The following is an 18,233-nucleotide window of genomic DNA, read 5'->3' as shown; positions in this document are numbered from 1 at the left end:
TTTTTTAAATTATATTAATCTTGAATTGATACACTCCAGTTTTATCTCTGAACATGCTGAATTCTCTGTTCTAAAGATGCGCCATGACTTTTTCAGAATTGTAACATTTTCTTTTATCCTGAAGTTTGGAAAACTATTTGCCTCATAGTTTTTGACGTGTGTTATTTCTGTGCAGCTTTACAGAAGAAAAACAGAAAACACACACACTCATAAGCAGTGGTGTCCACAGAGGGGGGGGCGCTCCTCCTTTAAACCCAGTTGTAGAAAAAGCTGCACTAAAGTGCCCCCATAACACACTTAACTGCCCCTCATCTGTACAAAAACTTGAGAAACTTCAAAAATCAAGAGCTAAAGTACCCTTGAAAAACATGTAGAACTTAGTGTCCTCTTCAATGGAACAACGTGCAGTATGTGATTTTTAATTTTCTTTTTGCCCCTGCCCTTCAAAAAGTCTGCGCACGCCACTGCTCATAAGAGGAACCTTTGTTAGTCACCGACCAGATCCTGATTCCGAGAAAGAAGAAACAAGTAACTCATGTGATGCATGAAATTAACAGACGTCTGCTTGATATGCTGCATGGACAGATAAATAAGGTCTCAATTTTTGTCTCTTAATTTGAACGACAAGCTGAAAGGAGGAAAGTGTTCCCTTCATTCTTTTACCATCCTCAGTATTTTATCTGAAAGTTTGATTATAAATCAATCCCTCAGATTTCATCAGTAAATCCCTTTTCATGAAACACAAAATGCACATTCGGTGAGATCTAATCTTTTCTCCCCAACATAACCGTCGCAATACTTTTACAGTTTGAGACACTTTCAAAATAAAAGACTTGGTTAAAAACAACAGTAGAGCTGAGGTAACATTGAAAGTAAAAAAAAAAAAAAAAAGATAAGAAGAGGGAAAAAAGTAAAACTAACGTTTTGAAAGCTAAAACAAAAAAAAAACTAAAAAAATAATAAAAAATCATCCAAAAAAAAAAACAAATCAGCTATTAACTCTTTAACTACCTCTCATATTTCCCTCCTTTAACTCTTTCCTTTTTCAGTTCCTTTTAAATATTAAGTCTATTCAATTTACAACCCTTAAACATTCAATCCAAGAAATAAATAAAAATAACATGTTTTTTTAGAATTGTTTAATGGAGCACTAAGATCAGAAACCACAAAATTAAAAAGAAAAATATATTTTAAGCAGCAGAGACGACCATAACAGGTTTTATTCAGCTCAGCATAATTTTTAATGAGAAAAAGTGACTCAAAACAGCTCTACCAAACAGTTTAGCTGCAAGTTAGAGGGTCAAAACTTAGTTGGTGATTAAAAAATAGACTAAAACTTGTTCAAAATGAGACTAGGAAAGGCAGATAAATAATAAATATCTGGTAAAAATTAAGTTTAAAAGTGTTAAAAATTCAATAATGTCCTTAAATAACAGTAAAACCACATGAAATTTAAAGCTCTCTCTGTATTTCACTCAGTAGAATTCACAAGAAGGACTGTGACACCTCAGACTGATGACACATTGATTCAACCACAGTTTGTTCTTTGATATTAAAGAATCTGTTCAGTTCCTTCATCTCTGACCTTATCTTAAAGTAAACACACGAAACAAAGATTCTTCCTCCAGGTTTGACCTTTGGTAATGTAGGGTGAGTCTCAGGCTGATAGTTTGTAGTAACCTTTCTCAGACTGCACCTGGAGTTACGTTGTGTTTGGTTTTATCATGTTTTATTTTAGCATAAGAAACTTCTAAAAGCTGCTGACGCTGAAGGGGTTAAAAAGAGTCCCCAGCAGCTGTGTGGATGTTCTTCCGACTTCCTCTGAGAGTGGACTTAACCCTTGTGCGTACAAAGTTAATCACTAAAATAGTTAAATTCTAATCCCGGGCCGGGCTCACCGTGTGACGCCTCTTTGTCTCCGTACAGTGTGACTGCCCCTGCTCTCTTCTGCAGGCAGCACATTTAAACCTCGCACCATTTAAATGTTAATCCGTCTGTGGGCTTTAGAAGTCCTCTATTCACCATTCATTATCTGGGAGAGGCTTTATGCCGCGTGCCCCCCTCCACCTCCCTCTAATTACCTTTAGTACATGAACCCTGCAGCCCACTATGAAAACCCCCTCTCTGGGAGGCTTAGCCCACAGCTCAGTCACATTCCTCTGATTAGCCGGCCCTTTAAATTATAGACACACAAAAAGAGCTTAATCCTGCTCATTAGAATATTAGAGATGATGTTTCTGTGGCCTGTTTATTGTCAAAACAGAGAGCCTTTAAATCAGCGGGTGGGGGGTCAGCGCAGACAACAGTCACAGTATCAGGTTTCCCCCAGTCACGTCCCACCAGGGGAAAACAGAGTGTGTAACTGCTGTAGCTCTTTTTCTCTTCTTTCTGCAGCTTTGCTCAATCCTCCAACAAACACGAAGATTTCTTCTGATTTCTTCTTCTGTGGTGTTGCTGGTGGTTGTTCAGCAATGTGTAAAGTGCTAAACTGCCACCACCTGGGCTGGAGTGGAACTCATGAGGTGTTTTAACCAAAGCTGGTGTTTTTTTTTTTTTTTCAGCCAAATCTAAAACAGAGCGGCTTTTACTTCGAGGAGGAATCATTCACCAGGTTGCTAACAGCTTGGTACTTGTAAATGAGTTGGAAAGACAATACACACACAAAAAAACACCAAACTGAAGAGCCAAGAGCGACTTTCTGCAGAAAACATGAGGCATGACGGAGGCCTTGAGTTTGGTTTGATGATGGTCCACTTTTTGTTTCTAAGGCAAGAGGGGATTTGATTTGTTTTACTTTTATTGGATCAAGAGGAAAGAGTCGAGCTGACAGCTACAAGAAGCTAGGCTGTAAGATTTAAATTCACATAGCCTACCTCATATGTAATCTATATTTCACACACTCTTTTCTCTCCTCTCAGCCTCGCAGAGATCCCCCTGCTCTCCTCCATTATTGGCTTTCAGACCACAGAATCCCAGAGGAGGGTAAAGGTCCTGCCTGTGTGTAGTGCCGCTTGTTGCATTACACAAGCGTCTTACATTAATCAGATCTCCAGGTTAATCTGTGGGCTCAGCAGGCAGCATTAACCTGCAGACCTTTTATGTCTACTCCAGTTTTTCTCTGCGTGTGCCGGCTCCGTCAGGCTGCAGGCGACGTACAAACATACGTCTGTATGTACATACATCACACAAAGCGCCTGTCTTTGATGGAAAATTACAGCTCTTTACATCAGCAAACAGCAGTGGTCCTGTTTTATCTCCATCCTGTGATCAGAAACATGCAGCATGCTTTTATCTCCAGCTTGAATGTAGAGGCTGAAGGCTGGAGTTACAGGATTCAAGATGTATGCATTAAAAAAGGAGGTTTTTGTTTTTTTCTTTTTTGTTTGTTTGTTTTTATAGTGTAGCTCCAGTGGCCCTGTTGTATTTTTACATAATTTACAGCAAAAAAAAAAAAAAAATCTCACAAGGGTGTTTGAGCAAATCCTTATTTTCGACTCTGTCATTTAAGATGCTGTCTCTTTAAGGCTCCTTACTCCAAAAATCCCCTTACCTTTGATTCGCCCACCCTCTGAAAGCCCAGGGCTATGGGCAGACCTTGTTGTTTGAGGCCAGTAAGGAGATCCTCATACGAATACCTTTTATTTCAGCAAGTCTCATGGAAATCTCGTGCAATTTTCAAAAAGTAATGTTTCGATTAGTTCACAGCCAGCTTCAGAGATTTATAGAAGATTCAACATTGTTACTTTGGATTGATTTTGTATTTTTTTTTTGTTATACAGTACAACTCAAGAAAGTTTGTATGGATCTTTTTTGGTGTACTGTAGCACTGTAAAGTTAGATTTAAGTTTTAATTTTTATTTTTTGACGCTCTGTTTAAGTCTACTTTGGTCCATTGTTATTATTCTTATTATTAATATTATTTTTAAAGCTGTAGCTTGTTAATCCTTGATTTCTTTAAACAAAAAATAAGCAAATAAATATTTTGTTAATTGGAGTCTAAGCTCACATAATTCATGCCCACCCTTGCATAACTCCATGCCCTGGTTGGGGCACCCCAGTCTAAAAAGTCTGGACCCGCCCCTGCTTGTTGCAGATGTTTAAGTTGCTTTTAGGAGTTGCAGGGCCAAACGTGACTATCAATTGATAACAGACCAGAATAACTCTTTTCTTCTTATCAGTGTCATTTATGTTTGGTTAACTGTCGCCCACAATAAGCAGGTAATGTGGAGGAGGAGTGGTGCAGTTGTTGATGTTGTGATGCACTAGATGCAGGAAATGAGGGGGCCTGTTATAAACAGGTTATAGACATATTTTGGTGGATCCTTTGTCGTTCATTACTAAATAATACAATAAAATGGTTTATATGAATAAATATAAGTCATTTAGACAGTTTTCCTTCTTTTTCTTCTCATCATCCACTTATTTTAATCACTCACAGGGGGCTCAGATGTAACAATATTTAGATCAAGATCACATGACCCAAACTGTTGACTGTTCAGAGGATCCAGTGCCAGTGAAACTAAGATGCAGTTGTAGTTGCAGAAAGCAGATGTTTTTCTTATTTTCAGTTTAGTAATTGTCTTACTGGACTTACTATGAGCCACTTTCACCTGAAATGTCAAGTAAAATGTTTTATTTCAAGATGTTAAAAAACAAAAATGTAGCTGAGAGAAAACCTAATGGTGCAAATCCTAAAGAAATCAGAGGAGGACATCCCTTTCACTCAGGACGGTCAGACCTTTTGAGAAACTGTAAAGAACACGTCACCCAGTCCCATCTCTATCTGCTCCTGTGATCCCAGCTCAGCTGAGATCCAGATCAGCAGCAGACCACATTCCTGCTGCAGCTCTGCTCTTCTCTGTAACCATGGAGTCCAACCCATCTGCTCTGTGGCTGTTCACAAGCAGGAGACGGGGGGAGGGCTCCTCTGTGTGTGCGTGTGATAAAGCCTAGCATCCTGGGCTCTCTTAATTCTGGGCCTCCTCGGTGGGTTTGATTATGTGCACGCTGTGGCCTGGAGGTAGAAGGAGGGATTAAAAGCAGATCCTTTACAGCTCCTTAGACGTGGTCTCTACAGTTTGAGGACACCTCCATGATCACAGAGAGGCTCAGAGAGGAGGTGCTCAGCAGGACCTGCTTGTCTTATCTTCCCCGTACACTGAGCGTTACACCCTCTCCTGCACAGTCAAAACCATTGCCCTATCAGTTTGTTTTTGCATTTACATGTGCGATTTCTGCTTCTTTATATAACGCACTCTGTTCAGGACGTCCTGTCCTGCAGAACCACCTGTGAACTGAGCCCCCAACCTCCTCCTCCTGCCTCCAGCTCCTTAACATCTCCTCACATGTGTTCCAAATTACAGCTCATACTAATCCCCCGTCTTAAAAACCTTTACATTTTGAGGAATCAGCAAAAAGAGGGGTCTGTTTTATGAAATGAGGAGGTTAATGACTGAGGGAGCCCTCCAGATGCTTCACTCACACGTTTTGAGAGTTTGAGACTTTTCAGGGAACTCTACTGCTGCTTGGTGGAAGGATCCGGTTTGAAACCCTTTGATTTTAACATTTAACGATAAAGTGTTGGGTTTAGAGAGCTCTGTCTAAGAAGAGGCCTTTTCATGTGATAGGCTCTGGGAGAAAGGCGAGACTGTAAAGAAATCAGTCGTGTCGTTTTCACTCGCTGCCTCCTCTCATCAGAGCTGCTGAATAAAACATAAAGAAGACGTCTCAGCTCCCTGTCCTGCTGCTTGTTACACCTCCACTTTCACAGAACGAGAGTTAGAGCTAAAGAATCTTTGGATTAGCGAGCGCTTAAGTCCAAACCGCCTTCATGTTCTCAATCAAAACTTCTGCCTTCAGCGAGGTTTTTCCAACCAGTTTCCCTCAGAGTGGGGATATACAGTAAGAGTGTGAAGCTGTGGGTGGACACGTTTTTTCTTAATGTCCCCATTTTCTCTGTTTCCTCTCCTGTGTAGATGATCCAGCTGACCAGCGTACTTGCCTTATCTGTGGAGATCGCGCCACAGGCCTGCACTATGGCATCATCTCCTGCGAGGGCTGCAAGGGCTTCTTCAAGCGCAGCATCTGCAACAAGCGCGTGTACCGCTGCAACCGCGACAAGAACTGCGAGATGTCGCGCAAGCAGCGCAACCGCTGCCAGTACTGCCGCCTGCTCAAGTGTCTGCAGATGGGGATGAACCGCAAAGGTAACGTGAGCACAAATCACAAGATGTGTTTTAAGGGCCAAGAGGAAGGGGTGAAAAAAACATCTCTTAGAAACAAGACGCCACTTGATCCCCCGACATCATCACCCCTCGCTGGCTGTCATAGGCAAAGTGACTGTTAATTCACTTCCAAACCAAACACATTTTTACTAAGTGATGAGAAACTGATGTCAGATTAGGGCGACAGAGTCACAGCAAACAGACACCACCACAATGCACCACATCACATAACTAAATGCAGCTAAATCATGAACAGCAACCATTGAGCAAACATTAGGGTATTCTGAAGCTAAGTAATGTTGCTTCTGAATACCATAACTTTTGCCTTTCATAGCTTATGTAGCTAATGCAGCTCCTGAATGCAGTTTATCTGTCCAGTTACTCATGAAACACAGCATAGCTGAAGCTGTTGCTGTAGCAAGTGTTCACAGGATCATTGTGTCAAGCGATTTCATAACAAAACCAACTGTTCAAAACATGGCTCATTTTTACATGGAGTAGCAAAGGATTGGATATCTGATGAAAACTATTGACATGGAAGATTTGTCACACCCCTTGGTTTTAAGTGAGGTTTGTATTAAATACAAGGGCTGTGTAGTTCTGCCCCTTGACCATACAGAGAATTCAGACACCCCTTCTGACGTTGAACAGTATTCCAGTTTGAGTTTTTATGAGTTTATGAGTTTTTTTGAGTTTGAGTCAGAGTAATTTCTCTCCACTGAAGAGAGATTTGAGATCATTCTCAGTTCTGAGGGAAATATCACACAGTCCAATCTTCTTTAAACTGGATTCACCACTTATCATGTTAGTCAGAGCCTCCCCTGCTGATTTTAAATGATGGAACCCCTGCTGCCTGGGATTTCCAGGATGCACTTAATATGAGTGGGCCTTATTTTACTATATAACCCTAAATTAATCCGTTACTGAAACTGAAACATTTTATTTCATAAGGACAAGACACAACTAGGTACTGAATGAAGCACTTTAGGTACCAACTAGACATGGCTTAAGCTCTCACCCTCAAAACCTCAGCTTAAAAAAAAAAAAAAACTAGCTGTGATTCTTTTTCTAATTTCTTTACTTTGTTTCATGTTGTCTTAAACTTTTCTTGCAGATTTCTTTTATAAATTACTTTTTTAATTTTGGGAGATCGGTAAACAGGGGGTCAGGAATTGGTAATCCGCCAATCCTTACATATATAAATGATCTTATAAACTGCCGGGAAGGCCTTTGTTGCTTTTTGCTCTGAAACCTAAAAGTCAGGATCCTTTATTGGTTGTTTAAGTTAAAACGTAAAGATTTAATTGTTTCACTGGTATCGTTTAATGATTTTGAATAAAATAAGATTGGAACATTGAAGGTATATACTGTCAGTTATAAAAAGTAAAAAATAAAAATCGGTATTGGCCCAAATCGGTATCGGCAGGTCAGGCTGTTTAAAGGTCGGTGATCGGCCAGAAAATTTTGATCAGTGCCCCCCTAGTACCAACCGAATGTCTGTCTGTAGTACCAGGAACTAATCCAAGTGAAATCAAACGGTACCGTATTTAGGTACCTAAGTACATCCTTTAGAGCAGGGATGTCAAACTCGTGCCATGGAGGGCCAAGAGGCTGCAGGTTTTCCTTCCAACCAAAAACTCCACCAGCTGATTTCAATGATTACCTCACCTCAAACAGAGAGCAAGGACTAATTAGTGAAATCAGCTGATGGAGTTTTTGGTTGGAAAGAAATCCTGCAGCCTCTTGGCCCTCCATGGCATGAGTTTGACATCCCTGCTTTAGAGTGAAGGAGTGGAAGAGTTGGTGATATTCCATGAGGGACATAAACACAGCATTGCAAGTTTAAATATAGAGAAATTAATGTTAGATTTAGAAACTTTGAGATTTTATTTTTAAAGAGATCAATATTTATAACCACATAAAAACACACAAAAGTACCAGAAATTGGTACTAATACCGTTGGCCAGGCACTGGGCATCGTTACAGTACGATTTATAAAAGGTGTCAATCCCTTGGCACAACAGACTTCTCAGTCTGACTAGAAAACTCAGATTTCCGCTTCTTCAAAAGGAAAAGCCCAACACCTCTTATTAAGATTTATCAAATCAATCGTAGCTGCCTCCAAACACAGTCCTTCAGTGGCCTGAGTTTGTGATCCAGCAAGGTGTCACCTTCTTCCATATGCATATACTGCCCCCTAGTGGATGAAAACAAGAAGTGTTCCCAGAGTGCACTGCAGCCTTACGCCCTCATTTTGGATCATTTATCCTCTAAGAGATTCTTTAAATCTTGTCTTGGCACTTTTATTGCCCCACACCCTGCTTTAATAAAGTGTTTACAGGACCAGGAGGAGGAGCAAACAGGGAGCAGACAGATTGAAGTGTTTCAGCCACTAGGGAGCGCTGCAATACTTTACCGTGCATCATGTTTCCTGTGCCGCCACGTGTAACTCTGTGTTTTTCTGTCTGTTCTCACAGCAATCAGGGAAGATGGCATGCCAGGAGGGAGGAACAAAAGCATCGGGCCGGTTCAGGTGAACTTTCCTTCCATCATCTCCAGAAATGATGTTTTTGTGACTCTCTCTGACCCCGTGTACATGTCCCTCTGACTCAGAACCCTGAGTTCCCCTCCCCTCAGCGTGAATGCATTCACAGCCCACAGCCTTCACTTAAATAACAGCGAGTAAGAGCGCTGCGCTGCTAATGATTTCGGTGTAGGTATGCCAGTGAAGCTTTAATGAGAGTGAGCCCTGACCTTGCTGTATAATGAGTGTAATCATATAGCAGCTGAGTATTTCCTATTCAGCAGCAGTTTTTATCAACACCAGCGGGAGAACAAGCGGTCAGGGGAATGTGTGACATGAGGCTAAGTACCACTGAGCTGCCATTCAGGGCGGCAGAGAGCCAGTCTATTCGTTCCAGCTCATTTCAGTGAGTCAAAACACAGATACGCTGGCTTTCATTAGAGCACCTTTATTTCTCAGCGCTTATGAAAGGAGGATCTTTCTGTCATAATATGGAATAAATTGCGGTTTCAGTGTACACACACACAAACACAGGCAGGAGTGATAGAAATAAAGTGTCCTGACCTGAGCCACTCTTATAAAACACCACATTTCCTGGCATGCTAATGTGTTTATAAATGGCTTTTGTCTGCTTCTCCAGCATCAACCTGCACAGTCGCTTATTCTCACACACACACACCTCCCCGCTTGCCTCCATTCTTTCCCTCCCCGGCTCCCTGTTTCATTGTGCGATTGCGTCCTTGCTCCTGTGTTTGGGTGAAAAGCAGCTGATCAATCACGCTGAAACAAAACGCATGCTGTAACCCTCCCTGCTCCGTGTGTTTTTAGATCACAGAAGAGGAGATCGAGCGGATCATGTCGGGGCAGGAGTTCAAGGAGGACGCCCCGGAGCACACCTGGGGTAACAACGGCGACAGCGACCACAGCTCTCCCAGCAACGGGGCCTCGGAGGGCAACCAGCCGTCACCCGCCTCCACCCTCTCCTCCAAGTGAGTCGCCCGTCTCACCCGCTGCGCTGTGCGGCCCCGCCACTTGCCCCTCCAATGAGATAATGAGCCGTCCCTGACAGTCTAACACCTCGTTCCCGTCTCAGGCAGACTCTGGTTAAAGTATTCATCAGCTGAGAATGTGCAGCTCCTCAGGCTCGCTGGTGATAGCAAACACAAAGAAACTCCTCGCACTATCTGCTCTTCGTGCTATGGAGACGAGCGCATTGTCTATCAGCACCCATCAAGGACAAATATTGTCTGAGCAGCGGCATGACGGCATTTATTTCAGTCTCATTTAGAATAAACATGAGGTTTATCTCCAGACCATTCAGCCTGATAGCTGCAGAGAGAAATCTTTGTTTTATCAACACATTCTGAGCAGAGATGGGCGATAATAACAGAATACCTGCGTCTCCTCAGGGTTAAAGGTGCAGTCCGTGTGTTCACTTTGTGCTTTAATGACCTCGTGTGCAGCTGCAGCGGTCACACATTTAGTTTCACTGGATAATTATTAGAGCTGAGCCTTAAATCCTTCAACCTTTTCTTACCAGACTAGGAAGCAATCTGCTGCAAGGAGATCTCAGTGGCTGGAGTAGATTTATTTTACACTGAACAAGAATTTCACAGGTCAATTTGGTCTTTTAATATCTGAAAATGAGACATTTCTCTGGACTTGTCAAGGGAATGTGGCTCATATTAAGTCTAATAGGTATGTAAGACATAAATACAGTGGTGTATTGTATTCACAAAAAAAAAAAATCACCTGTTTTTAGAATTTGTCAGAACTCACATCCTACGTCATCAAAAATATGCACGCGCATTTTGACAATGGATGTGGCCTTAAGCTCCATTCATTCAAACAAGTTATTGTTCTTTAAACACTTAATTCAAACTGTTGTCTGCATAAAAAAAAGTCTGGTTGCACTGTGTTCAATTTTCAGAAACAAAACTACACCATTGAGTCAGCTCCTATCGAGTTCTAAACATGACAGGGCAACCGGTGTTCTGGAGCGAAGAGTGACCGTGCTTACTGCTGACTCTCAGCCCAACATGTCATTGATGGTCAGCTGAGAGTCAGCGGTTAACAGGGTTACACTTTACACTAGAACACCTATGATATCTTTGGCTGTATTATTGAATGTATCTCCTTTTCCAACCTCAGATTACCAGGTTTTACCGCAAATGAGCAAAATTAACAACTGATATGTAAAATCCAGTTTTTATTTTGGGTATTAAATGAAAGTTGAATTTGACCGAGGTTATGGGAGTCATTTACCTCCCATCAAATTGTCTTTATTTAGGTAAACAATGTGTTTTGTGAGAGATGAAATCCTCAAGAAGCTTGAAAAAAAACGTTAATTCCGTTAATTTCAAGCGAATGCGATTTACAGAGGTTTAAAAAAACATCCTGTTTTTTTAATTAACTCTCATAAAAACAGAATTTTTAAAATTATTTTTGATTTTGAATCACTGAAAAGCTTTAATGATTGATCAAATGATGTGAGGGTGTAACCACCGAAAAAGCACTTATTATGAAAAGAACAACAATTGGATGGATGTTAAATGACTCCCAGAAACTTGGCTGAAACCAACTTTTGCATTTAATAAACAAAGTCAAAACTGGGTTTAGAATATCAACAGTCGCTGGTGTTCCAGTGTAAGTGTGACCCTGTTAACTGGTGACCTTCAGCCGACCATCATTAGCCGTGTTTCCGCCAAGCAGACCCGTTCGGTTCATCTCGGTACGGAGCACATTTTGTGGTGTTTCCACTGACTTATCCAGGGACAGATCCCCTAATAACCCACTTTTTGGGACCCTTTCGTATGGGTGCCAGACTGGACTGATCCGCTCTCGGAAGGTGGAGCGACGACACTGCAGACCATTGATTGGTCAAAAGAATCGCCGTAGTTGGGTACACTGTGTTGCGCTGCTGCGGTGTCATGCTATTGTTTCACAGCTGCGGCTTTTGGCATCCAACTTACACCCAGCCTACCACAAGGGGGCACAGTTTTGTGGTGGAAACGCAAATGGGATCAGGCTTAACTGTACCAAACCGTGCCAAACCGTGCTGAACTGAACCGGACTGCTTTGTGGAAACGCGGCTATTGACACATTCAGCTCAGCAGTTAGCAGTTAGCAGTTTGCGCAGTCACCCTTAACTCCAAACACCAGTTACTCTGTAACAGTCAGAACTCAATAGAAGTTGACTCCATAGTGTTTACTTGTTTCTGGAAACTGAACATAGACTAACCAGACATTTTTTCTGCAGCTTATAGGTTGAATTAAATGTTTAGAGATTGAATGGAGCTAAACGCTGCTCCCGTTGCCCAAATAAGTGGGCATGTATATGATGACATAGATTCAGTTATTATGAGATGGTATCTAGTCAAAACAGGAAAATCAAAAATTAATTTCCTGGTTTTACAGGTTAGTTATCTGGCAAAAACAAACCAATTTTTTTAAAAGTGAATGGAATACCCCACTGTACATAAACACTTGATTAGACTTCATTTTTGCTGTGTACTCTCTGTAACATGGCCAACTTCTTGAATAGACAGAATATTCCTCTAATATGAACTGCTTTTTTTTTTTCCCATTACCTGGCTTTAATATGACCTTCTGTGTTCCCAGTCGCTCTGTGGAGATGAACGGTTACACGGCAGCCCTCAGGGACCAGTACATCAACACCTCCATGTCCACACACTACCAGCTGCTGCCTCACCTGTTCAGCTACGCCGCCCAGTCCGGCCTCCTCGCCCCCCAGCCCCGTGGCATCTACCCACAGTCCCACCCACTGGTGCTGCAGCTGGTGGCAGCTGAAGACCTGGCCCCTCTGTCCACCCCGATGCTTATAGAGGACGGGTAAGTGAATGAGCACAGGAGATCCTGCACAAAGACACTGTGTTAATAAACAAGCATGAATTATGTGATGCACATTTCTCACAGGCAGCGCCTTGACTTACAAAAGCAAGTGCTCTTATTTCTTGGTCTGCTGTACATGTGGATTAATTGACATCCTGGGAATAAAATGTGTCTGCAGGTGTTTTGTCTCAGTCGGTGACTCAGCCTACAGAAGATTTAGAAAATATGCTGAATGATAATCAAACTGCAGCCAGGGCTCTGTGTAGATACGGAGAAGCAGCCTCAGAAGTGGAGTGAAATGTGAAGAATTTGCAGGCTTCAGAAATAAAAGGAAGGCACGAAAAGGAGAAGAAGAGGCGTTTTAAATCTTCCATTTGGGAATAAAGTTATTCAAACTTACTTCTGAGGGTAAATTTTACTTTGAGTTCCAGGGTCAATCTTTACAACATTTTTTAAAACAGGAAGAATTATGGACACTTTGGTTTAGTGTTAAAATTAAAAACCTGCTGTTTCAAAGCAGCTTGTTTTTCGTCACTAGGTTTTCTCAGGGATGGCCCGACCCGATGTGGCGCTCTTGGCGAGCTTTTATATGGTGCCCCCCCCATGGAGGATTTACAAACGCTTACAAAAATAAATGGAACAGCTTTGTTTTATCATTGTCGTTGGTTTATAAGAAAATGTGTCACCCACTCTACATCAGTGCTGCACGGTTTAGCAAAATTGTGGGATTGGAATTATAATGAATAATTTTAGTTCATCTTCCTGTTTTTGACCCCAAAAAAAGACAAATCATACTTTTTTTGATCGTGTTTGTCTTGGCGCTCCATCCTTCGATCCTCTGCATGATCTCCGTCGTCTTTTGTCATGATCACGCTGCTCTTTCTCTCTGAACTACCTCGACACATCCTCAGTTGGAGCGTGAGCTGCCTGAACTTTTCTGACTTGCAGCGTCTCACTATGCCTCTGCCATCTCACATCTTCTCCTCATATCCATGCTGAGCTCTCATCCAAAGAGCGCACCGCTCTCACCCGCAGTAGGTTACAAGCAGGATTTTGATTCACAAGCTTCACCATAGCCTGCCTGCCTCCCCCGCTGAAAAACTATTTACTTCTATAGACGCAGTTAACAGTTGCAGAACACCAGTGGCAGCAAACACGGACATTTTAATATTGGCCAGTTGATAAAATTTGGATTTGCAAATCTTCTCTTCTCTGTGTATTCATCCGATTAGTCATGCATTACAATTTTGTAATGTCCAAGAATTAAAATTCTTTATTTGGGAACCTTAAGCAGATATGAGATTAAAATGCAATTAATTAGGTTAATTAATAACAAATCCTGAAATTATTATTATTATTTTTTTACTTGCCTGACAGCACTAGTTTATATACTTTGTTATAAAGGAACATAAAAAGATTATTGATAGTTGTAAAAAAATGTATTTCTGAATTACTAACGAACAGGTTTTGGTTTTATAAGTTTTGAATAATAAAGTGCAGCTGAAGAAAGCATATATGAGTATTTTGATACACTGCAGCACTGTTTAAATAAGTTTTAATTTTAAATGTTTTTAATGCTTTCTTTAAGTCCAGTTTGTTATCTTTATTAATGTTGTTATTATTATTTTTTATAACAAAGATTCACTAACGTTACACATCATGGACATGTCTTAGAGCAAAGGCTGTCAGTAGTGCTGCATATAGCTGGCTACTAAACTAAGGCACAAACTGACAATGTTTGCTAGTAATCACGTTAGCCTAGTAACTGCTAATAAATACCCTACCTTTTGGTGTAGCTGGTAAAAAATTGTCTTAAATAAAAGTAGAGTTTTAAAATAAGATCTCATTTCCATTCTTTTATTTGTTAAGAATCAGGTCTTCACAACAGTGTGTGTGAAACTCAGGGCCAAAAGGTGGCGCTACAGTCTTATTAAAAACAGATTGTGTGACTGAGAGGACTCAGTCTCTTTAATACATACAAATCAAGTGTGAAAAAGAGTGTGGGCTCACATAATTCATGCCCCCCCTGCATAAGTCAATGCCCTGGTCGGGGCACCCCAGTCTAAAAAGTCTGGACCCACCCCTGCTCATTGCAGCTGCAATATGTTGCTATTACGAGTTACGGAATCAAATGTGACTATCAACCAATAACAAGTTAGCATAGCAGTTAGGGCATTGATGAAAAACATGAAACACATTACCTGTGTCTTTTTGATGCGTCTCCTCTTCTTCTCCTCGTCTCCTTCGTGGAGAAACTGAAGCACTGTGAACACTTACTGGATGCATATGATTTGTGTGATCTGATCTATCTCACTCCTCTGTGTTGGCGTGTTGTTCGACCTACAGGTACAAAGTGACCCAGGTGGAGCTCTTCGCCCTGCTGTGTCGGCTGGCTGACGAGCTGCTCTTCCGTCAGATCTCCTGGATCAAGAAGCTGCCGTTCTTCTGCGAGCTCTCCATCGAGGACTACACCTGTCTGCTCAGCTCCACCTGGCAGGAGCTCATCCTGCTCTCCTGCCTCACCATCTACAGCGCGCAGATCTTCGGAGACCTGGCCAACGTCACCGCCAAGTACACGCCATCTGACGATGAACTGCAGAGGTGAGCAGCAGAGGAGTGACGCTTGAAGTTAAAGCAATAAAAAAGACCTTTTTGTAAAATAGTTCTAAATGCTCCATCTCTAAAATCAGCTTCACTTAGTTCTCCTCGCCTGGGCCTCAGAAAACTCTTTCATTACATATTCATCTTTTTTATTTTTAGCTTTTTTTGTTTATTTTCAAGGTCCACATTCAGCAGTGACAGTTTTTCTTTTGCTCCAGCCCGACAAACCACAGAAAAGCGTGGTGTAGAGAAATAAAGTCCAATAAAAACTGAGGGATGTAGAGTCTGTGCATCCACTCCTTCATAAATTTGATCCCAGATCCATTTAAGAAGAATGAATGAATGAATTACCTTCATTCACATGAGTTTAGGTAAGGTTATATCTCATTTACAGTGACTCATTTCGCCTCCTACCTTGCTTTCTGTGAAGGCTATCGCTCTATTAACACAGAGGAGATAATGAAATGTTGTATATCACCTTTAGGTGCTCTGCCAGAATGATATTTCAGAGAATGAGGGTGGATGTAGCAGATTAAACTGCAGACAGGAGACGTTTACTCTGTGAGCTCAACATCTCAAATGTTTCTCTGTACGACGGTGGGATAAGAGGTTTGTGTCTGGGATGAGAGCCAGTGAAGCGGTCCATGAACGGGAGTACAGATCTGTGGCTAGCACCGTCTGGTATGTGAGATCCACATGCAGAAGGTGTGTGTAGGGGGTTTGCTCAGTGTAAATCAGAGCTGAATTATCTGACCCTGTGACATACTTTTTGGTAATATATGAGGCTGTTTTGCTTCTCTGCTCAATTGAGCAGGATTTTAAGGAGCAGAGGTCTGATTTACAGGAGGAGCTCTGACTGTGTGAGTCGTAGAGATGGTTGGAGCCAGAGTGGACAGAGAAATGAGGTTTGAATAAACCTCATTTCTCTGTGAATAGGTTTGAGTGTGGAATAAAACTGTGGATGTTCGAGAAACAGAAAAATATGCCTTTTTTAAGCACTTTGAGTAGATTTGAGTCATCCCCACCTTAACTTTTCACTTCTTTATTGAAGCATAAACATTTGAGGCAATAGGGCTGTAAGGATTTTCTCTTTCTGACAGGTTTGAGTTTTATCAGAGTGGATTTGAAGTTGAAAATGAGGACAGAAGGTAGCTAAAAGCTACATTCAACACCTCTAGATCATATCTGGGACTAATGGTGACACATGCAGCCTATTTTAGTGCGTGTAACTAAGAGTTTCTTTTGGTCGTGTTCATGCAATTTCATATGTTTTCATGCTTCCTCTGTCACAGGCTCTGGATTAGACATGGTTGAAAGTTTCCGCCTTTTCCGCCGGCTCAGTCAGTCACCTCCACCTGCACTCTCTCCTGTTCTGAAGGGAGAGCACTGTCGCGTACATTTGCAGCTAATCGCATGTCAGATCCAGACAGAACTTCACGACAACAAGCGCTTCACTACTTGTAGAGACAGTAACAGTCAGCGTCCTCTCTCTAAGATTCAAGCAGCTCTAAACTCTCTTTAGTGAGGGGGATGCTAGCTTAAAGCACATCCTAGCTTATTTTAGACAGAGAAATCAGGGCTTACCACAGGATGAATCAACTTTTTAACCAATGCAAGAGTTTAACACCTTAAAAAAACAGCTGATGCTCTGATTATCTCCTCATCATTGAGTGTTTCACAGCTACCTGTCTCTGTGACTGCAGTCAGAGAAGATCTCATGCAGCATCTTTGGATCAAACCCAACTACAGGAGGAGGATGGATGATTTTTTAGGAGATCACAGGACCATACTAAAAATTGGGGGATAATCGGGAGAAAGTGTTAAAAAGTGGGAGGCTGCCTTCCAAATCAAGCAACACGGCCAGGTTGGCAGCCTGCCAGGACTCCTGATTGGTCTGTTGGACTGACAGATTGACAAAGACAAAAATTAAAGACACTCTTCTGTTTTAGTTTATTTTACACAGATTTAAAAACTTGCATCATTTTCCTGCAAAGCCTCTTTTTTATTTGTATTTCAGGTAACTTTTTTTTTTTTGTTAAAGGTAGAGTCTGCACGAATTTTGGTTACTTGTTGGTAGACGCAGCTTTCAAACTTAGCTCCTCCTCCTTGGCTCAGTGCCAGCAGCAGCACACACCCACAGCCTCTGACTGTGACTACGTAAACACTCACTAGCCCAGCAATCTGTAGCGTAATGTTTCTAAGTGGGAGAGACTCAAGAGCCATGCACCTGACTACATGTTAGCACAAGCTAATCACGGGTATTTGACACATACCTGGTTAGCAGAAAGCTAACTCATGTGCTCTTAACTCTATCTGTTTGGCGTTCTGTTTTTCTTCCTTCGTGCTACGTCCACAAGGGTAGTCACTCAGAATAGCTTCTGCCACTCACTATTATCAACAGGCAAAGTCTCTCGTGCATTAGGCGTACTGTGATTGGCTGAGGTAACCACACTTACGCTCCACCCAGAAACGTCCTGAAACAACCAAAATATCAACATACAGGCAGAGGAGGGGTAAAGACAGACACAGACACTGACACACATAGAGGCCCAGAGGAGATGGTTCTTCCTGTAAAAGTTAACATTTATTTTTCAGTAAAATTCTGCACACTCTTCCATTAAACTATAATAAAACCTGACATGTAAACACATGTATTTCTGTTGATATGCTTTGCTTTTATTTAAAAAGTGTTGGATATGTCTTCTTTTAAAGTAATGTAAAAGTTAGTGTAGAGCCCTGCAGATGATGTCTTTAATATAATTCTATGTGGTTTAATAGTTAGTTTATACTGTTTGTGTTTCTGGGTTCAGTGAGTTCAGTGGAAGTCTTCACTCACTCAGACGGATTGCAGCTCCAGCAGTCCACATGTCAAAGTGTCCTTGGGCGAGACTCTGAGTCCCTAATTACTCCTATTCAGCGTGCTGTGAATGACTGAATGTGACATGGAGTGTAAAAGTGTTTAAAGTGGTCAGGAAACTAGAGAAGCAGTCTATAAGCACAGCCTCTTCACCAGCTCACATCAAACGTTTGCA

The 18,233-nt window shown here is 41.6% G+C and overlaps 1 protein-coding gene across 1 annotated transcript in view; it reads left to right on the top strand.

Annotated features, from left to right (window-relative positions):
- The window catches only part of nr6a1a (nuclear receptor subfamily 6, group A, member 1a), a 141,695-nt gene that overhangs the window by 116,082 nt on the left and 7,380 nt on the right, over positions 1–18,233 (top strand). Inside the window, exons 3-7 of the mRNA XM_074670957.1 lie at positions 5,976–6,206; positions 8,702–8,757; positions 9,577–9,737; positions 12,370–12,600; positions 14,947–15,201. Of these exons, the coding sequence (XP_074527058.1) occupies positions 5,976–6,206; positions 8,702–8,757; positions 9,577–9,737; positions 12,370–12,600; positions 14,947–15,201 (934 nt within the window). The remainder of the gene's footprint in view (positions 1–5,975; positions 6,207–8,701; positions 8,758–9,576; positions 9,738–12,369; positions 12,601–14,946; positions 15,202–18,233) is intronic.

Source organism: Halichoeres trimaculatus, unplaced genomic scaffold (assembly GCF_033239565.1).
Source record: "Halichoeres trimaculatus isolate MK-OKI-2021-1 unplaced genomic scaffold, fHalTri1.1 fHalTri1_scaffold_5, whole genome shotgun sequence".
Classification (NCBI taxonomy): Eukaryota; Metazoa; Chordata; class Actinopteri; order Labriformes; family Labridae; genus Halichoeres; species Halichoeres trimaculatus.
The sequence above is the reverse complement of the archived record's forward strand: the minus strand, read 5'-3'. Positions and strand labels throughout refer to the sequence as shown.